Genomic DNA, 22,813 nt, shown 5'->3' with positions numbered 1-22,813 from the left:
CCCTTGATTCTTGTCTCCATTTCGATTCTTCATTTTTTGCTCCACTACTATGGTGGTTCTTAGTATCACTCATCTTCAGTCAATTCCCTGGTTTCTTGTATCAAATCAGTTTCTGGGAGTTCCTCCAGTAAGCTATTTTTCTTACTATTAAGCTCCCCAAAATTTGACTTGCTCCGCTCCTTGAGTTTCTGCTTTAGCATTCTTAGTTTAATATTCAATCTATAATCAGGATAACTTTTCTCTAGAAATTCATTCCACCAACTCTCAATCAAGTTGGTGAAACCCTCCACCTTTGCCACCAATTCTCAAACTCTGAATCAGAGGTCTTGCAATGCTACAACTTTTGGACGGAGATAAAGCTCCAGGTCCAGATGGCTACACAATGAGTTTCTTTTAAAAGAGGATCTGATGCTGAATCTTCACAATTTCCATCAAAATGGATTTTCGAAAAGTCTTTCAATGCCACCTTCCTAGCACTGATTCCTAAAAAACCTGGAGCAGAAAAATTGAAAGATTTCAGGCCTATTAGCTTGATAGGAGGAGTCTACAAGATCATTTCCAAACTGATTACTGGTTGATGTACACCAAATGGCCTTTCTGGAAGGCAGATCATGGGATGCTGCACTAGTTGCTAATGAGTTGGTACTCCAGAGTTTAGCAAAAAATTCCTGGAATTTTATGTAAGTTCCACATAGAGAAGGCCTATGATCACGTCAATTGGGCTTTTCTGCTGAAGAGTTTAAAGGACATGGGATTTTGGAGGAAATGGCTCAATTGGATAAAGTTCTGCATATCCATTGCTAAATTCTCCCTGATCATTAATGGAAACTACGAAGGTTTTTTCCAATCACAAAGAGGTTTGAGACAAGGTGACCCTCTCTCACCTTTTATTTTCTTGCTAGCCATGGATGGCCTCAATCACATGATCAGAAAAGCTAATGTTAATGGATGGATTAAAGGCTTTAAGGCTCAGACTCAGGGGAATAGGGACAATGAGGTGCGGATTACTCATCTACTATATGCAGATGATACTTTAGTTTTCTGTGAGGCTGAGGCGATACAAATTAGACACATCAGAGCAATCCTTACCATCTTTGAAGGTATATCTGGTCTGCATATAAACTGGCAAAAAAGGTTTTCTCTATCCTGTGAATCAAGTGGATAATATGGAGTTGCTAGCTAGAAATCTTGGCTGCCAAATAAAAACCGTACCTACAAGGTATCTGGGCGGCCTTTAGGAGCACAAAATAAGGAGACAACAGTGTGGACTGAAGTTTTGGATAGATGTAACAAGAAGCTTGCTAGGTGGAAGAGTCTATACATCTCCCTGTGCGGTAGGTTGACTCTAATTAAATCAGTCCTTGATGCCCTTCCTTCATATATGATGAGCCTATTTCCAATTCCAAAGAACACTGTGAAAAAGATCAATCAACTCAGAAGGTCTTTCCTATGGAATTGAAATAAAGAGTACAAATGTTACTTTCTAGTTAAGTGGGATACTCTTACTCTTAGCAGAAACCAAGGGGGGCTGGGAATAAAAAAGCTCAATCTTCAGAATAATTTTCTTCTTCAAAAATGGTTGTGGAGATTCTGCATTGATGATCAGTCACTCTGGAAAAGAGTCATCACAATGAAGTATGGAAAGCCATTGGATTACTGAGGAGGCTCTTGGAACTTTTGGATGCAGTGTGTGGAAGACTATTAGAAGATTATGGCCCCAATTCAAAGGCAACATCTCACTAAAGGTGGGAAATGGTAGGAAAATTCATTTTTGGAATGAACATTGGATTGGGGATGAAAGCCTTCAATCACTCTTCCTAGACCTATTTATGCTCACCACTCAAAACAAAGACACATCTCACAGCTATGGAGCCCTCAGGGTTGGAATCTTATATTCAGGAGAGCTTTCAATGATTGGGAAATCGAGAGGATCATTAATTTGTTTCAGATCCTCAATGCCTTCCCAGGCACCTCCACTGCACCTGATAAGTCTATTTGGAGATGGCAAAACAAAGGTGCGTTTACAGTAGAGTCATGTTACTGCAGATAGAATATTGGCCAAACACAGATCAGAAACTGGCCATTTAAGTTAATATGGAAGATAAAAATACCATTTAAGATCTCATGTTTTGCTTGGTTAGTGTGCAAAAGGGCCTGCTTAACACATTAAGTGCTTCAAAAGAAAGGCAGACAATTATGCTCAAGATGCTTTATGTGTGATCAAGATGCAGAAGTTAATAGTCACTTATTTCATTGCAAAGTAGCTACAGGCTTGTGGAACATGTTTCTTGGTCTTCTTGGTGTATGCTGGGTGATTCCAAAGTTCACTAAGGACTTGCGCTATAGCTGGAAGGAGATAGGAAGAATGGAGTCAAATGAAGTTTGGTGTGAGTTAATCCTAGCCTGCATCTGGTGGTCCCTATGGAAAGAAAGGAACGGAAGATGCTGTGTATAAGAGAAACAACATCCAGAAAATTAGAATGAATTGTCTTAGTCTTTTGTACTTTTGGTGCAAACATGATATGATGGGGATATAGAACTTTTTGCTGACTTTTATAGGTAATGTGTAATCTCCCATAGGGTAGTTTGATATGCCCTGATAAGATTGTAAGTGACCCATGCTCGTCATTTATTTGCTGATGAACCTTTAGTGAATACAAAGTTACCTCTCTCTCTCTCTCTCTCTCTCTCTCTATCTATCTATCTATATATATATATATATATACATATATATATATATATATATACACATACATATATAGGGGAGAGAGAGAGAGGTCAAAAACACACATAAACTATTTCTCTTTTTTTGAGTTTCATACCTAATCTGATGAGAGTATATATATATATGTATATATATATGTATATATATATATATATATATATATATATATATATAGAGAGAGAGAGAGAGAGAGAGAGAGAGAGAGGGGTCAAAAACACACAAACTATCTTTCTTTTTTTTAGTTTCATACCTAATTTGATGAGAGTGTGAGTTTCATACCTAAACTATCAGTTGTTACTTTGAAAAACACCTCTCTTTTATTACGCTCTCATCATGGTTCATGGTGTGTATGATACTCTTTTATTTTAAAAAAATTGGCACATCACACTCCACATGGACAAATCATTCCACCTTCACAAAAATTAAATAAATTATTAGTTAAAGTTAAAGATTAAAGTATCACTATCCCCCCCCCCCCACACACACACACATACACAAAAAAAAAAAATCAAATTAAATGTCAAATATACCCCACTCCATTTCCTCTAGAACACTCTTCCCCATCCCTTTTTTTGTTTTTTAAAAATAATTGTAACTTCATTTCCCGAACCACCATCCCTTCAAATAATAATTTAGATATTATTTTTTTTAAAAAAAGAAATTCCACCCCACCCCACATAACCCTCTGCTTCCATTTTTTTTCCCTTTTTGAATTATAACTTCATTTCCCGAACCACCATCCCTTCAAATAATAATTTAGATATTATTTAAAAAAAAAAGAAATTCCACCACCCCACATATCCCTCTGCTTCCAATTTTTTCCCTTTTTGAATTTTTATGTATATATATATATATATATATATATATATAGATTTTAGGAAAGTATTTTTAACTTGCCACGACTTTTTTTAAATTATAATTTTTATTTTTGTTTTATTCTGTACTTGAATAAAAAAAAATATTTTCTAAAGATATATATACACTTCTAACACAAAACAAGAAAAATTTAAAAATTGAAAAATAAACTAGGAGCCGAGGGTTAGATGGGGTGGGGTAGATTTTTTTTTAAAATAATATAAAAATGTTCTTATGAAGGAGTAGAGAGGGGGTGAGTTCTGAATTATAAGAAAATATTTCATGAAAGAATTTTATGGAATAAAAGGACGGGGGATTGGGGGGGGGGTAGGAGATTGGGTAGAGTGGGGTGAGAATTTTTTTTTTAAATATTTTTTTTTATTTTCAATTTTTTTGGGATAGTAATATTTTACTCCTTAGTTTTTAACTATATTAATTGTTTATTTAATTTTTGTCAAGGTGGAATATTTTATCCATGTGGATTGCCATGTGGCAAGGTTTTTGCAAATAAAAGAGAATGTATTACACACGACTGAGTGTGTTATCAAAAAACTAGTAGTGATAGTTAAGGTATGAAAGTTACACTCCCATTAGTTAAGGTATGAAATTAAAAAGACAATAATTTATGTGTGTTTTTGACATTTATCTCTTTATATATGTATATTTCAATTAATTGCAATTTCTCAAAAAAATTAGAAAGTACTTAACAATGGCTCATCAAACACTCCATCCACAAGATTGTATGCTTTATGTTTACTTTTAACTTCGTAGCTACTGCCATCTAGTTGCTCACACTCTTGACTTTTGGTACCGCACCCGTGTCGACATGACATGGGTGTCGAATCCGTGTCCATATTGGTCAACCAATTTTGGATACTTTGACCAAAATCGACGGGGAAACTCTGGGCAGTTTTCATGATTTTTGTAGTCTATACAAAAGTTAAAAGGTGAAATTGAAGAAAATGAAATACCTTTTATATAAAAGTCACTCCTTTTCCTTCAATATCCTTCCTGGATTCTCCTCAAGTTCTCCACATAATGTCTCATAAATTAGGGTTTATAACTCTATTTTTAGATATTTTAATTATTTTTAGGCAAATCTCCGCACCCGTATCCATACATGGATCCATATCCCCGAATTTTAAAAATTAGATCATGAAAACAAACCTTATATATATAAAAAAATAATATATTAGATCATGAAGGGTTTGACCTCTAGATCCGCATTCGTATCGGACACCCACAAACAAGTCTGAGCCACTTAGACTGCCAATACAATTGTTCAATGTGTTTGTTATGTATAGCTCTTAGGACAAACATGAGGTCAATGTTGTGTTTGAAGAATGTATGCAATTATTCTCTTTTTATTGGTAGTACATGCGTGTAAGAGCTGTTGGACAAATAGATATCGTACGATGGTGTGCCTCAAGTTTTCTCCATTATCATGGTTCTGCTTGGTATATGTGAACTTACGTTTTCTCCCCTTCATGTTTCAGTCTACGATTCGGAGTAATTTGCAATATGCTGCATTGAGTGCGTTGAGAAGACTTCCCTTGGATCCAGGGAATCCAGCTTTCCTTCATCGTGCTGTGCAAGGGTTTGTTTGCTTCAGACTGTTGATGTCTTTTGTAATCAATTGATAAAAAAATTTAGTTCTCTCATTTTACTGCTTAATGTGGTATACCCTATTTCAGTAGTGGTCCATTGTGATAATCCTTGCTTTCCCCTCCTGTCGGCGTCTTCCCCCATGTCAATAAATAAATAAAAAGACACATCTCCACTAATATCCATTGAAGCAAACATTTTATCGTCTTGTTTGTACACAAACCTTTTCTGTATAAATAATCAATGCTAGTGTGACTACTAATGTGAATTTTACCATTTTGAGTGCAACTTCAGCAATGTTCTTTTAGCATACTATGGAGGATATTTTAAAGTGTTTGCAATAAGCATTACTATTATGTGTCTTCCAGGGCTTTGGTCTAGTAGTAGGAGCGCAATTAACAATTGTGGGTTAAGTGCACATTACGGATTTTGAACTCTGACGCAAAGAAAAACCTAGTATAAATTGGAGAAGGCAGAGGGGTGAGTCCATTATCCACCGAGTTCCAAACTGTGTGCCACTGGCCCTCGGGGAGTTCTCGGACATAATTTTTTTTTTTGCTATCAGGCATTTAGGCTGCACATTTAAAGCTAAGGAGAAGAATAAGAAGTTGAACTGCACATCCAATGTGTAATATCAATACTGTAATCGATAAAGGAAAATTCATAATCATCCGCGTAATGGGAAGGATTCAGTTTGAGTCGTCCAATTTTCTAGTGGAAAAAGGCTTGCAACTGTTGAAGTTTGCGCCAGTCATTTAGGTTGCTGATTCCAATGCCTATTTGCTTGAATCTTACCTGTGAGAAAAAGCTTCTTGTCAGAATCTATCTTTTGTTGCGGTATCGGGGAATGAGTGCAAGTGCTTGTTACATCCCTTAAGTCCCCTATCAGTGAAAAGGAACATGAGTGACTTTATAAGCTTGGGCAAGTGGTTTTAGGCCCAAGGAAAACATTTTTAAGTCCCGAATTCTAAAACTTATTGAGAGTATTGTATTGGGTCTTGTAGAACCAGGGCGTTAAAAATGATATGAAAATGTGATAGGTGTGTTTGAATTAACTGTTTCAAAGGGTCCCTATAAATACGTTGCATCACTTTGCTGCATATTAATAACAAACCTTTATTAATCAAAAGAGTAAGTGTTGCAAGGGGCCAAATGCTGCATTCAAAGGTAGGCAGTGGGACAACAACATACCGAGTGAAATTCCACCAAGTGGGGACTGGGAAGGGTAGAATGACCTTACCGCTACCTCATGGAACTAGAGAGGTTGTTTCTGAAAGACCCTCCTCGGCTCAACTACATCAAACCCAAGTAAAAGCAGAAGAAACAATGAATAAAGCATATAACAAAATAAGATAAGCATTGTAAGGTCTACAAGAAAGAAACAATATAACAACAAATAGTGTGTAACCGAAACACAATAAACAACATATGACACAACTAGTACTATGACAGGAACTAACAAGCCTAGGCCTTCTCAAGGCAAGGCAACACTTTATCCCTACTAACCTTCTACCCCTAGATGCGACCTGCAGTCTTTCCTATCTAGATTCATGTCCTCAGCAATATGAAGCTGCGCCATGTCCTGTTTAATCACCTCGCTCCAGTACTTTTTAGGTATACCTCTACCTCTCTGTGTACTCCCAACAACCAACCTCTCACATCTCCTCACTGTGGCATCAACACACATTCTCTTTATATGCCTAAGTCTTCCGTGTCTCGCTTCCTTTATCTTGCCCCAATGAGCCACCTATAGTTCCAACATCACTTGGTGTGTATATACTCTCAACAAGGGTGTCGCTTTTTATGGAAGATTGGTTATTACATTCATTTCAACCTTTGACATTTCTGACAAAAGGTATAGCGAAAGGATTTGTTTGTTCAGTGCTTACCAACTTGGGGAGATCTCATCTGCTTGAGGCCCAAGTGGCTTAATACATCCTGGAGGTGCCTGCTGACAAGTGGTTTGGGGTCCAAGAGGTGATAATCAAGCTTCTGGATTTCAAGTTTACCAAGAGCCTTCTCTTATGCATACCAAGCCTGGGTTGTTAAATATGCCTTTACCTTTCAGAAATTTTGCACAAGTTTCAAAGTCATTACCTGATCCCTATTATTTACTTCGAAGAAGTTCGAGGAAAATCATATGATTCTGCTCTGCAACAGCTTCTCAAATTTTACTTATCTACAATAGCTTGGTCTTCCATTTTTAGTATAAATATATTTATGATTATGTAATTTTTTTAAATCGTCGAACAACAAAACTCAAGACATTTTGTATGTTGATACAGAGTCTCATTTGCTGATCCAGTTGCTGTGAGGCATTCTTTAGAAATTCTCTCCGATTTAGCCACAAGTGATCCATATGCAGTTGCAATGGCATTAGGTAAGTTCCTGAACAAGGTGTTTTAACTTTTGCAATCCTTTCTTTTGCTTTAATAGTATGAAGAACTTCAATTTATGAACTCCAAATTCTATTATTGTAACTTACAATATTGTGCACTGCTATGTTGATTCTCATTTTATGTTTGGTAAAGAATGACAAAAGTCTCAAATCGGTGGTTAATGAGATAAGTGAACTCCTTATAAGGCTTGGGCAATCCTCCTCTCTTTGAGCTAGCTTTTGGGGTGTTTCTTAGGTTTGAGACCTAGTTTCACATGGTATAAAAGCAGGGTTCGTCTCACCCGATCTTGGAATCCCCAAAATCAAAATTGCCCATGCACCAGATGCTAAGCATTGGGCGTGAGGTGGGGTGTAAAAGAATTATAAAAGTCCCATATCCGTGGTTAATGAGATGGGTTGACTCCTTGTAAGGATTGAGAAATCCTCCTCCCTTTGAGCTAGCTTTTGGGGTGTGAGCTAGGCCTAAAACCTAATTTAAAAATATTAATGAACATGAACAAGATATTTTACCTACATTGGAGCTCCGGGAGCATGTATGCAGAAGCACTTGCTATCCTCCCTAAAGAAAAAGTTACTAAAAAAGAGTGGTATAAAAGAGCATAATACCACAAAAGTTCACTAAAAGGTCCGAATTAAAAATGTGGAGTATAGAGATGACTGGCAATGGGTAAAACCTGTCAAATGAAAGAAAGGTCTAAACTAAAGTACCATAGATGCCTTGAGGACATATTCTTTATTTACATGTTCCCAAAAGACTAAAATTGATGTCATTTTCATGTCCTGTTTCTGCTCTTGTCCTCACTTTATGTAATTAATTTGTTTGTGATATTTAATTCTTCATGAGGCTAAGTGAGTCAAATCATTGAGGTTTTATTCTTTGCTTCTAGAATCTTCAGAAGAGAGAGAGAGAGAAATAAATAAACAAGCAAACTAAAGTGCCTACAAAGGTGAAGTGCTTCACCTGACTGGCTCTCAAAGGGGCCTTTCTCACCCAAGATGACTTAATCAAGAGGAATATTTTTTTTTTAAATTTGTTAAGTTGTATTCATTAGCATTAAGGTATGCTCGCCACCTCCAAAAGATATCAATTGCAAGCTTCCTATTAAATCTACAATCTAATCTACATCTTCTATACAAAGTTGTTTACACCAAAAAATGTAAAGATACAATACAATTCCATTTTACTTTGTTTATGGAATTGGACCTATCTCTAAAGCATCTCTTATTTCTTTCCTTCCATATTGACCACCATATTTATGATATGATGGTATTAATCTCCACCATCCCTTTTGACTTTAAATTCCTCCTCTCCTAATCCAGCAACTCAAAAGATCTGATGTGTGCTCTGGCATTATCTAGCTAGTGCTTGTAATGTTCAGGAAAATGTTCTAGTGAACATGCAATGTAAGACTTCTTGAGTAAGGCAAGCTCTCTTAATCTTTAACGTTGTAAAACGTTTCACTTTGGTGGACATGACACTCTTCCAGAAGTATCTCCAAGGATAGTTCCCCCAATCATCTCATGTAGACCACTCTTATATGCACTTTTGACTGATAAAGCCCTATCCTTGCTGAGTTTCCACAAGACCCTGTCTGCATAATCAAGAGGAATATTTTACTAATTAACAGATGCTACATGTGTCAGCAATGCTCAGAAGTGTCAGCTATCTCTTCCTTCACTGACCAATTGTAAAACTGTAGAAGATCTATTTTTGGTCTGAAATGGGTTATGCCACAGAAAATAATACAAGCCTATGAAAGCTGTTATTCCCTGAATATCCATAAAACCTTCTAGAAAATCTGGAAAATGGCTGCAGCAGTAATTTCTCTGTGTCTGAACAGATAGAAACCAAAGATAGTTTGATGGCATCTCAAATCCAACTTACTTCCTCAAGGCTGCTTTGTTTAGTTAGATCCTGTTTGGATTGACTTATTTTAGGTTCTTTCTAGCCAAAATAAAATGCAAGTACTTTTGTGGTGTTTGGCTAAAATAAAAAGTGCTTTACGCCAAAATAACAAAAATAAGCCAAAAACCATAAGTTAGAATTCCTAACGTATGGCTTGTGGACTATAAATTATAAGGGGTCGTTTGGGTGGCAACAAGTTATACCGGGATGTTTTTTATTTTTTAAAAAGTTATTCACCATGTATATGGTATAACTTATCCCATCACTCTATCAAAAATGGTGGGATAAAATAATCCAGTGACTACCTAATACCTCCAACCAAACGTGGGTCTAGATAATCCTACATTTTATCCTGGGACTATTATACCTTCTACCTCACACCACACAACTCCTATGTTATAAGCCCATCCAAACAGGCCTTTCATCATTTTGCTGGAATTATCTCACCCCTGGAAATTAAACATATCTTTTTGTGGATTTTATTAGCTCCCTGATAGTAGTATATACTCACCAACAGTACTTTTGTCAAAGAAAGAAGAAGATAGTAGCGTAGACTCACTTGTATTGGAGCAATTAATCATTCCCGTTTTGTAAGTTATGCATCTTTTTGATGCTTTTTATTGAAATCCCTTTTACATCAAGAGAAAAAGATAAGTTGTTAGACATGTTGGAGGGAGCACTTTGAGTTCATTGTGGTTTAAAGATATAGTGCTATACCTTGAACAAGGATATAAAAGACAATCAGATCAGGGGAAGCGGTATTAAATAAATCTCCCAGTTGTGTTAAGTAAATAGGATGTTAGGAAGGTATGAGGGTTTCATATTTTTGGTTTCCTCCATTGATAAGTTCGAATTCTGTCAAGGTCCTCACATTCCCTAAACATGAAAAAGACATATATTTCATAATAAATTTCTGAAGTGTTCCTTCATGAATGGGAGGAGAAACTTGAAAATCCTTGCTTCATCAGTTGAAAGGAAGAGAAAGAAATCATTGAATAGAACAATGTTTTGCAAAGCGAGAAGCGGAAAAAAGCGACGAGGGCTCGCTTCACAAAAGCGAGAAGCGTGAAGTGAAGCGCACACTTTTTTAAAAAAAAGCGACATTTAGTATAAAAATAAAAAAATATTAAATAACTGAATATAGGTAATATAGTCTTAGATTAAATGAAAATAGATAGTCAATAATACTCATAAGTCATAACATATAAAACAAAAAATCAAAACATAATTAAATCACAAAGACTCAAACTCCTATTCTTCAACAAGATCCTCAAATTCTTCAAGTGCCACAACCAAGGGTTCTACTTGGTCATCATCTTCATCATCAGAAGGCTCATCAACAAGGTTTCGACTTGAACTAGAACCTCCAACTCCTCTTTTCCTTGCCCCTTAAAGTACTCCCTTTAAAACTATAAATATTCTCCTCAACACCACTTGCCACAGAAACATCACCATAAGTGAGACTTTCTCTTTCATGCACTACTCCATCTTGGTGATCTGGTGGTGCTCCAGTTAACCATTCATTTGCCTCATCAATACTATCCAACAAAATTGGATCAATGGTATTACATGCATTGTAACGACACTCCAATGTTCTATTATATTTGATGAACACTAGATCATTGAGGCGTGTCAACTCAAGCCTATCTCTTTTTACTATGAATCTGCACATAGTAGAAAGTAATTAATAGGAGGACTTGGGATGATTAAGATATCAATTTAATTAGTAATAATGCATTGATTTAATGTAGTTTCTCACATGTTCATACACGCTCCAATTTCTCTAACAATCGGATGTGCTACAAGTTAAACTTTGCACTCTTATAGCAAAACTGTTGCAAGTTTGGGACATTATGACCAAATTGCATCCACCATTCAACTGTAGAAGAGTTATTTTAAAACATGTGTAATAACTTAAAAGTTGAAGCTGTAAACAATTAAAAGATGAAATTCTCACCTGGTGACCTCAAGGTTCTAGCTATAATGGCTGATTCAATTCCAAGTAGGCCATCCGCTTTCTGGGATTATCCTCTCAACACATTTATGATATCCGTGCCGCACTTCTTCAGTTAAAATCTTCATGTCATTATTTTTATAATAGAGCAGTTCAAAATGTGTCACGCTTCATGCAAAGGCTGATGAAGTTGATCTGTCCACCTTGCATCAATGATTTCAAAAACACTTTCATATTTCCTTGTATCAATACTTTCTTTGGCCCTGTCCATGGCTTCATAAATGTAACCCATTGGTGATTTTTTCTCCCCATCCACCATACGATGCACATGAATTAAAGGACCACCAACTGTGAGTGCTTGAACAACGTCATTCCAAAAAAATGGACTAATGATATGTGTCGCAACTTCTTTACCAAGAGATTCCTTTGAATAGATACTCTCATTCCATTCAGTTGACATAAACAAATTTCTCAATTTTTTTCTTTTTCTTATAAAAACTATACAAAGTCAAAAAAGCTGTTGCGAATCTTGTCTTGGCGGGTTTTACCAAATTTCTTTGCTTTGTGTATCTCCTCATCATATTCAACAACAATGCCCTTTGATTGATATAAGCATGTACCTTAACAGCCTTACCAGAAACTGTAAAGAAAATGGCAGTTAAAATATGAAGTTTAAAAAATGCAATTTAAATATCAAGACTCAAGTTCACCTGTAGAATACGGGGCTTGTTTGAAAATGTCACCAAACATCAAGTTGATACAGTGAGCAGCACAAGGAGTGGAGAAAATATGTGGGAACACTCCCTTCAACGTGTTACCCGTTTTTTTGTTCTCACTTGCATTATCTGTTACAACTTGTACCACATTTTCCTACCCTACCTTCATGATAATCTTCTCCAACAAATTAAACATCTTATTAGAGTCACTAGCATCATAAGATTCAAGGAATACACTCCCTCTTGGAGAGTTCACCAAAACATTAATGGCCATTTTTCCATTCCTTGTTGTCCATTTATCCATCATAATGGAACAACCATACGTTTTCCATTGAACCTTATGTTCTTCTACTATCTTGTTTCTCTTTTCCACCTCCTTTTTTAGAAAAAGGAACTCTTACCTCATGATAGGTGGGAGGATTCATTCCAGGGTCATATTGGCTGAGTACCTCAATGATTTCACCAAAATTATCTTTGTAATTAACACAATTAAAAGGAATTCCTGCATCATACATCCACCTAGCAAAAGCAGATATAGCACGATCCCTCAAAATCTTTCTAGAAGATTCTAAGTCAATAGGTCCACTTTTTCTCTTTTAGTTTGATTTTTGTGAGAAATAGAGATTCATAGGACCCTTGATACTGCTATTGATGGAAGACCCACTCCCATTACTCGAAGGCATCCTTTGATGCTTTGAGGGAGGCCCCATTGGCATTGGCATGTTCACTTCAAATTCATCATCATCCATTCCATCATTATCAACAAGATTAACCATGGATGCTTCATGGTTCATTTGAGTTTTAAACTCATTTTTCTTCAAGATATATTCTTTGATCTCTTCCCTCACTTTATCCGGGACTTTCGGACATACTTTTACATCTCTATAGCCATTGATGAGATGCCTTTTGTTACGAAAGATTCCGCCATTGTATGTCACATCACAAAAGCTACATTTGACTTTTGTGCTACTACCCATAGGAGTTCCATATGCCCAAGCCAGATCCCTTTTTGTGACATCTTGAATGAGAAAATACAAGTTCACTAAATGCTACAAGCAAAAAAGAAGTGTCAAAAAATAAAAAAACAGAGCAACAAGCATACACACTGATCACAAAATAAAAACGAAAAAAACAGCAAAAGAATTGAAAAAAACAGAGCAGGCAGTCAATAATTGTGAACAGAAACAGTAGCAGATCGCAGCCGAGATGAAGAGAAGAAGAAGAAAAAACTACAGTAGTCGCATTGTGAAGAGTTTCACAGAGATGAAGCACAGTAAGTCGCAGTCGCGGTCTTGAAGAGAGACGCAGTCGCAGTCACGGTCGTGAAGATAGAAGCAGCGAAAGAAGAGTCGTGAAAGAAAATTAAGTCATATCTATTTCAGATTTTTTTTTAAAAAACAAAACCTAATTTAAAAAAATACCCTAATTGTCGCTTTTTTATAAAAAGCGCGCTTTATTGCGCTTTTACCTTAGTTCGGCTTCTCGCTTCTTTATCTGAAGCGAGCGCCTTTTTCAGATTGCATCACCTCAGAAGAAAGAAGCGCACTGGTCAAGCCTCGCTTTGAATCGCTCTTTAAGCGCGCTTTTCTGCGCTTTTCACAACACTGGAATAGAATGAATGATGTGTCATGCAAACAGACCACCGTTCAAATAGTAAGAAGTGAAATAAGATGAGAAAAGGGCCTACAAGTTGCAACATTCTGGGTTTCTAGGACATCTTCGAACTTTCATGAGTTAAATGTTGATTAGTATGTGAACTCTTTAAGGAGGACTGCTTTTCCCATCTGTATTGATATTCCTTTTTGATTAATACCTATGTATTTTTTTTCTTGTGTGTTCTCACTTGACAAGTAGCATTGCTTTAATGTTTTGTTGTTGTGGTGTCTTATGCTAAGATCCATGTAAAAGGGTAACCTTGTGATAATTTTCATGAAATAAATCGAGTTTCTTGGTGGATGTCCTTATTGGTAAAAGGGGAATTTCTTGGCATATGTATCTGATTGATGGTTTGAGTTGGTTTTTTGACTAGCTTTTTTGTCTTTTTGTAGGGAAGCTTGTGCAGCCCGGTGGTAAGTCAATTTCTTATCTCCAGTTTCATAGTCATATATCATCCATTAATTCTATCAGAATTTGTTTGAATCAGGGGCTCTACAAGATGTACTCCATATGCATGATGTTCTTGCTAGAGTTGCACTTGCCAGGTTGTGCCACAGTATATCCCGAGCTCGGTCACTAGAAGGTATGTCTGTTTGAAATGTATTCTGAGCAAGCATGTCCCTTTTCTGTTTGGAGACTGGGAGTAGATAATAAGACTGATTGCTGGCGAACTCCGTATTATGTGGTGCAGAAAGGCCAGACATTAAGACTCAGTTCAATTCAGTGCTGTATCAGCTACTTCTTGATCCTAGTGAAAGAGTTTGTTTTGAGGCTATCCTTTGTGTGCTGGGTAAAGTTGATAATGCTGAGAGGTAGCTTCATCTTTGAAACTTCTCTTACTATAATGTCTCAGATAACTGCCTAATTTGTAAGATTAAGCACGTAATTTTCTGTGGAGTTTTGGACTCTGCAGGACTGAGGAACGAGCTGCTGGATGGTACAGACTGACCAGAGAAATTCTCAAGCTTCCAGAAGCACCTTCAGCTAAAGACTCAAATTCCGAATCAAAGGATGGAGCTCCTTCAAAGTCCTCCAAAGACAAGTCTTCAAAGACAAGGCGTCCTCAACCTTTGATCAAACTTGTGATGAGGAGGTCTTCAAGCTTGTCTTTTTTGCTCTCCTGACCCTCCAAACTAAACCTAAACCTTTTATGCTCCAACTATTTTGTGATGAATTGTTCAGCTAACACCCTCATGACTTTGGCAGGTTAGAGAGTTCTTTCCGCAGTTTCTCTCGACCTGTACTTCATTCAGCCGCACGGGTGGTGCAAGAAATGGGAAAAAGTCGTGCAGCAGCTTTCGCTTTGGGCTTACAAGATATTGATGAAGGAGCTTATGTTAAAACAGTTCCAGAAAATAATGACTCATATGATCAGGATCATAATGAAACCTCTCACCCTGAAGGTACTGAAAACGAGTTAGCTTTTTAGCCATAACTCATAATCTCTCTCTCTTTAATGTTTATGGAAGGTTCAATTTGTGATACTAAATGTTTGTAAAAGACATACCCAGTATGTAGTGCAAATGATCTTTGTCAAGGTCTTAAAATTATAGTAGACATAATCATATCACTTAAGGGTTGATATATAAATTTACATTTCAGGACATATGGAGAGAAAATAAGTGTGAAATCTAGAGACTTTCTGGTTTCGAAGAACACCTAAAATATATAAGTAGGAATCATCATAAATGTCTCCATCTCCAAGAATACACTACTTTGGTGAATCCGACATGTACTCCTTGGCATTTTTGAAGAGTCCAAGCAACATAAACTCTAATTATATATGACGTAACAAAATTATACAAGATAGAATTTCATGGTGCATGTTATTTGCAAACGATATTTTGTCAATTGATAATAATGAAAGGAGTCGACTAAGAGCTTGAACTATGCAGGGCACTCTAGATGGTGGTAAGTGTTTAGGATAAGTAGAATTATGCAGAATCATTCTAGAGAGCAAAAGTTTGATAAGTAAAAGTAAGACATTAGATAGACGACTAGTTTAACTACAATCAAAGAAGGAATTTGAGGTGATTACATAGATTTGCGATGACTGGGCAAGTACCAACAATATGATATCTAGGTTCAATGTTTCAATAGAAGGACATGATATGTGAATATTTAACACAATTAACTAAAACAATATGAGAAAAATGGAGGAGTATTAGATGAGTATTATGCAATAGTAGCATAATTATCAAAGTAATTGGGTTTGAGATTTAGGAGTGATTTTCAAGATTGGGAGGTGACCGAGATTCAATGGTTGCTAAATTTACTCCAAAGCAAGGCGAGTAGCATAGTTATTAAAGTAATGGGATTTGAGATAGATCTAATGCTTGTTGGGAGTTGGGAACAACAATCCATTCTTAGTTAAGTCCTTTAAGAAGCTTCTAGTTAGGGCACATGTTAGTTTTTCACACGCTTCGGTTTGAATTCCTATGGTGTCGAGAAAGTTGTACATCTTCATGTGGCTAGCTACTACAACAACAACGTACCTAGTGAAATGGAGGGTAGAATGTACGCATACCTTACCACTACCTTGTGGAGGTAGAATGGTTGTTTCCGAAAGACCCTCGACTAAAGTAAAAAAGAAGGAAAGCAAGGGGTTTTCCTTCTGGGGCGAGCTCGTCGTTTCGGGCTTGCCTAGTGCTAGTTACCTCTCCTATGTGGTTTTCGATCTATTGCATGAGAGGGAGGATTTTACCCTGTGCGCAACCAAAGGTTAGCGGCTGCGGGTTCTCTTGTTCTAAAAAAAGTAAAGAAGTCAGTAAAAGAAAATATAGTAAGTAACAAGGTAATGGTTCAAAGTCTATCAGAAGGGAGCAAAGATAACAACGAAATAGTGTGATAATCAATAAGCGACATATTAGAACAGATTATTGAAAGCATGAATACACCGTGCAATATATCAAAAACAAGAAATACGACAAAACAACTAATACAATGGAAAACACCAACCACCCTAAGAAAGACAACCCTACGCTACCTACTAACCTACTATCCTAATACGTGGCCTCCACAACTTCTTCGGTAACCTGAAGCTGCGTCATATCCTATTTTATCACTTCTACAGAATAATTCTTCATCTTACCTTTGCCTCTTTTCGGTACCCTCTATAACCAATCTCTCGCACCTCCTCACTAGTGCTCCCATACATCTCCTCTTCACATGTTCAAACCTTCTCAGGCCCGCTTCCCTCATCTTATCTACCATAGAGGGCACTTCCACCTAAGTTGCTTGGACTCGGGTGTCGGTGTCCTATACATGTGTGGATCTAGAGGTCGGATTCTTCATGATCTAATTTATAAGATTCGGAGATATAGGTCCATGTATGGATACGATAAAACCCTAAATATAATAAAATTATCTAAAAATAGAATTATTAACCCTAAATTATCAGATATTATGTGGAGAATTTCAGGCAAATCCTAGAAAGAGATTAAACGAAAATGAGTGAGATAGATGATGTATAAGGAAATTGAAGTGTGTAGCCCCTTTTTGAACTTGAGAGTAACCAAGAATGACACATTTGAGGGCACGGGGGCTAATTTATCTTTCCCAAGGGCTAAGTTATGAATAAAGCATGTGCTCCCCAATACACGAGGTGGGATAGGATAGAGATGTGACTCAGGAAACACTATGGAATGTGGAACCTGATTCTGAATAGAAGATGAAGGCATTCTATTTATTATTATTAAATACAAGACGTAAGAAATGCATCTCCCCAAATACGCAGCGGCACATAGGATTCAAGGAGAAGAGTACGAGCAGTCTCAATAAGATGCCTATCTTTCCTTTCTGCTACACCATTCTGTTGTGGGGTGTATGGACAAGTAGTTTGGTGAATAATGCATTGGTGAGTAATAAACTCCTGAAATTGGGAGGATAAGTATTCTAAGGCATTATCGCTAAGAAAAGTACGAATAGAAACACCAAATTGATTTTGTATTTTAGCAAAGGAACTTTTGAATATAGAAAATAACTTAGAACGATCTTTCATTAATAAAACCCAAGTACATCTTGAATAATTATCAAAGAAACTAACAAAATAACGAAATCCTAAGATGGACTTGACTCTACTAGGACCCCAAATATCAGAATGAACTAATGTTATTATCATAAGATGGAATTGACTCTACTAGGACCCTCAATCTATATTCCAATTTCCAACTACACACTTCAATTTCATAAGGGTCTTATCATTCTTCAAAGTGAAATCATTACCACTTTAAATGCATAGCTGACAAAGTGAATGTATGTCACCCTCTTTGAGAGAGTGAACTCCCAAAGTAAATATTAAAATTTTATTTTGGATATCTATTTTTTAAAAATATGTATTTTTTAATAATAATCATAATAATAATAATAATAATAATCATAATAATAATAATAATAATAATAATCATAATCATAATCATAATATACTACTACTACTACTACTAATCATCATCATCATCATAATAATAATAACAACAACAACAACAACAACAACAACAACAAAACTGACCATCTCTAAAACATTACTACCATTCTCATCTTCACCAAATTCACCATTCTTGATTCAAGAAAAAAATTTAAACTCTCTATTAAACAAATTTGCAAAATCAAGCTAATAAACTTGTGAAAAATATATGGGAAGAATATTATTGAATTATGTATCTAAATTGTTACATTGAGACCCTATTTATAGACAATACATTGAAATCTCTTTTTAACTAGGATTTCTATTCCTAATCTTCTTCCTATTCTAAGTAGGAATATATATACATATTTCTATTCTAAACACTCCCCCTCCAGCTGGTGCATACAAATCATATGTACGTAGCTTGTGACAAATATAATTAGTGCGAGGACTTGGTGAAGATATTTGCGAGCTGATCATTTGACTTCAGAAATTTCGTGTCACACATAAGTTCCATCTGATCAATTGTGCCAAATTTTAGTTCTCCCAACAACTGTTTGATCCAAACTAGCTCACAAGTTGCTGCGACCATTGCTCGATATTCTTATTTTGCACTGGATTGAGCAACCACACTTTGTTTCTTACTCTTCCACGACACCAAATTACCTCCTACTAAAACACAATATCTGAATGTCGAACGTCTATCAGAGGGTCATCCTCATAGAGTAGTCCTTTACCAGGAGTTGACTTTATATATCGCAGGATACGAACAACTGCTTCCTAATGACTATTACAAGGGGAAGTCTTAAACTGGCTCACAACACTCAGTGGAAAAGACATGTAGGGTATAGTTACTGTGAGATAATTTAATTTTCCAACAAGCCGTCTATACCTTTTCAGGATTACTAAGTGGCTCCCCCTATCGTGTAAGGAGTTCAAAATTTGGATTCATTCTCGTTTCCTCAAGAATGTCTAAGGCATACTTGCGTTGAGAAATAACAATACCTGATCTAGACTGAGCAACCTCAATACCTAGGAAATACTTCAATCTACCATGGTCTTTTAGTCTGGAAGTGCTTAAAGAGATGTTGCTTCAGTTTGGTGATATCATCTTGATCATTACCGGTGGTAACAATCTCATCAACGTACACAACCAAATAGATACATCAATTTGGTGCAGAATGTCGATAAAATACGGAGTGCTCAGCTCCACTACGAGTCATGCCAAATTGTTGAATAATTGTACTGAACTTCCCAAACCAAGCTCTAGGAGACAGCTTCAGACCAGAGTGACCTACGCAATCGACATACAAGGCTACTAGACTCCCCTTAAGCAACAAAATCAGGTGGTTGCTCCGTAGAGACTTCCTCCTCAAGATCACCATGAAAAAAAGCATTCTTAATGTCCAAATGATGAAAAGGCCAGTGACGAACAACAACCATAGTTAGGATTGTATATACTATTGTATTCCTACTAGGATTCTAACAACAATCATTCTAAAATCTCTAGTATTGATTTAGACTCCACTAAAAATATTCTTTATGCCAGAAATGTCAAAACAAAATGCGATCAAGCTTTGAAATGAAGGGGACTAAAGGAACAAGAGGGATCCACTGAAGAAGATCCTTATCCTTCTCCTTCCCTTTTATCAAAAGAAGGGTGAGATCTGGACAAAATCTATGGATGCAATTCTTATTGCAACTTCCTGATAGAAAATATAAAAACAAAGACCGCTTCTGGTTTGGAAAAACCTCTTGTGAGTCTTTTCGATTATAATCAATGAAATCAACCATTTCTCTACATAAAGAATAATAGATTTGGACAAGCTGTAATAACTGAAATGTCACAATATTTGTTTGACACATGCAATAGTGATGGAAAACAAATAATATCTTTTAAATACCTGCCAACTTCATCAATTTTTTGGGAAAATGATAAAAAGAAGGGTACGCCAATTGTCACTCCAGAATATGATCCCTAATGATTAATCCTTCAGAAAAAAAAAAGATCCCTAATGTACTTTAGTGGGTTTGTACTAACAAAGAAAAGATCTTCTATAGAGAGTTAAATTTCCCTCAAAACACATTGCGTTCCTTCCTCTCCAAACCGTCCACCAGATTGCAGCTTCTTCAGGTCATACAAGATTTGACGACATTACAAATGATCATATCCGATAGGTGAAAATAGCACAACAAAAATTAGAGTTGACAGCATGATATGGTTCAGTCATGTGGTAGACCTCCAAATACACATGTATGTTGGTGTGGCACCATGATGATTGAATGCGTACTAAATGGGATAAAGACATAAAGTGGACGTAAATTCAAATGGACGAAAAGATGTTTTAGAAGACTTACAATATCTTAGAATCTGTAAAAGCTTGAGCTGAGAGAGCACACTTTGATCTTCACCACACTCTCTCACGTGTTGGCCAGATCCTTTCACTGGCAAGACACGTGGAAATTCTTTTTGATAACAGGTGGCGGCGAATCTAGAACCTTTGCCAGCTCTGGCACCATGTTTAAATGTGATCGTCCCATCAAAAAGCTTAAGCTATCATAGCGATCATACTGTTATTTATTCAGGTATCTTCGACAGAATCTACACAATATTAGCCAAACATGCATTTGTTTATGAAGATGCTTGGTTTTGGTTGCATTTTCAACTCCTTTAGGTGTGCATTGGTCCTTTAATATTGGTCAATGCACTTCTCCTTGATCTTTACTATCTTCTATTGACAAGTTCAAATATCTTTTATGCTTTCATTAATTATATGTCAAACAAAAATATTTATGTTTTCCGCTGTATTATTTTACTTATAGATTTTGCTTTTCTGGAGGTGATTATCTTTGTGGATGACCTGCTGCTATTAATTTTACTAGTCCTGTAAAGACTAGCTTTCACTTGTTGGCTTTTTTTAGTTGGAACTGTCAGTATTCTCTTGTATTACGGTTGGTGTCTAGACTCATTTCTTCTATGACTTTCGTGTTCTCTTTGTTGGATCCAGAATTGTCACCTCACTGATTCTTCCATATTTTTGATTTTCTTGTCTTTTTTGTTTAGGTATACGTCGAGTTTCCTCATTATCTAATACCAATGCTGCCAAGGACACGATTGCAAGTTTATTGGCCTCCTTAATGGAGGTTGTGCGGACAACTGTTGCATGTGAATGTGTTTATGTTCGCGCAATGGTAATAAAAGCACTAATATGGATGCAAAGCCCTCACGAGTCCTTTGATGAATTAGAATCCATCATCGCATCAGAACTTACAGATCCAGCTTGGCCAGCACCATTAGTGAATGATATATTGCTGACACTTCATGCTCGTTTCAAGGTATGTATGGACGGGGAAAAGCATATTCTTTGGGATGTTGTCTAGTTGTCTAGTAAACGGATTAAGTGATCATTCTCTATATATCATGTCTTTAACTTGTGTTAGTCTGTATTTCACTATCGAGCCTTGTATGTTTTAGTTTCTTCTTCTGGGATTAGATATGTCAACATTCTCAAGTTTTCTGGTTGTACCACTCCTTTCTTTTCATCATAATGTTATTCTTTTGCACCACCATGAGAAAAGATAAAGAGTAAAGACATCTTGATGTAAGAACTAGGACGACGCTGAAGCGAATATTTGTTCTACACTGGAGTTTCGTATATTAAGGTGTTCATTGTTCTTTTATGGAAGCCTTAGATCATTTTCTCCTATAATGTGTTCCAATGCTATTGTGGATGGTAGAGAGGTGTTGTTTTTTCCAGCCATTTGTTGAGAGAGGTATAGGTTATTCAAGTTCTAATGTAGTTAATTAGGCTTGAATGTTAAGTTATTTTAGCGTGAGGTTTTCTTATGCTTACCTTATCAAGATACATTTCTTTTGATCATAATCTTGGTATCTATAAAAACGTCTTGGCATTGATGTCCATGCAACCAATACAAGAAATGAAGATATGGGTCAATGAAAGTTCAAGCTCATGCATTTTCCATGCTATAGTTAATAGAGTAATAGACGTGTAAATATTCTGTGTTTTTCGGTATCTTTGTGAATTATCAGTCCCAGAGCTCACATATCCAACTTTCTTTTTGCGTTGTGATTGTTAGGCTACTCCTGATATGGCAGTAACCCTTCTAGAGATCGCCAGAATTTTTGCCACCAAAGTTCCCGGAAAGATAGATGCAGATGTGCTACAACTACTATGGAAAGTAAGCTCACTGTCATAATAAAATGTAGAGTTGATTTGTTTTCTTAATTAACGTCTTTGTTCTTTTTTCCCCAAAGTTCCATTTATTTTTTGGCGAATGTTTTGTTTGTCATGGATATGCTTCTAGTTTCTTTGTAGTTATTGCCTCCAATTAGATTATACTGTTAAGCATTAAATATTAACATTAAATAGTATATAACCGATGGCTCAAAGTTGTATGTAGCAGATTGCGGTTACCCTAATTACCACATTGACTGAACAAGTATTGATAACATATGAATTCTAATGAGTATGTTTATATGTGGTGCATCTACTTTCTTGTACAAATATGATGTGTTAATGATATTATCTATTACAACCTAAGTCCCCTATATGTCAATGATCTTGGTGACCTTAA

The 22,813-nt window shown here is 36.3% G+C and overlaps 1 protein-coding gene across 3 annotated transcripts in view; it reads left to right on the top strand.

The window, feature by feature from the left end:
• LOC107020375 overlaps positions 1–22,813 on the top strand; it is a 67,435-nt gene that overhangs the window by 10,791 nt on the left and 33,831 nt on the right. For all 3 annotated transcript variants that reach the window (XR_001456864.2, XM_015220716.2, XM_015220717.1), the window contains 9 exons: positions 5,077–5,177; positions 7,471–7,565; positions 14,208–14,228; positions 14,303–14,398; positions 14,507–14,627; positions 14,729–14,908; positions 15,022–15,218; positions 21,282–21,553; positions 22,316–22,417. Coding sequence is in view for 2 of the 3 variants with exons in the window: in XM_015220716.2 (XP_015076202.1) it covers positions 5,077–5,177; positions 7,471–7,565; positions 14,208–14,228; positions 14,303–14,398; positions 14,507–14,627; positions 14,729–14,908; positions 15,022–15,218; positions 21,282–21,553; positions 22,316–22,417 (1,185 nt within the window). In the remaining variant the exon portion in view is untranslated. The remainder of the gene's footprint in view (positions 1–5,076; positions 5,178–7,470; positions 7,566–14,207; positions 14,229–14,302; positions 14,399–14,506; positions 14,628–14,728; positions 14,909–15,021; positions 15,219–21,281; positions 21,554–22,315; positions 22,418–22,813) is intronic.

Source organism: Solanum pennellii, chromosome 5 (genome assembly GCF_001406875.1).
Source record: "Solanum pennellii chromosome 5, SPENNV200".
NCBI classification, from domain to species: Eukaryota; Viridiplantae; Streptophyta; class Magnoliopsida; order Solanales; family Solanaceae; genus Solanum; species Solanum pennellii.
Note: the sequence above shows the minus strand (reverse complement) of the source record. Positions and strands in the feature narration are given on the sequence as shown.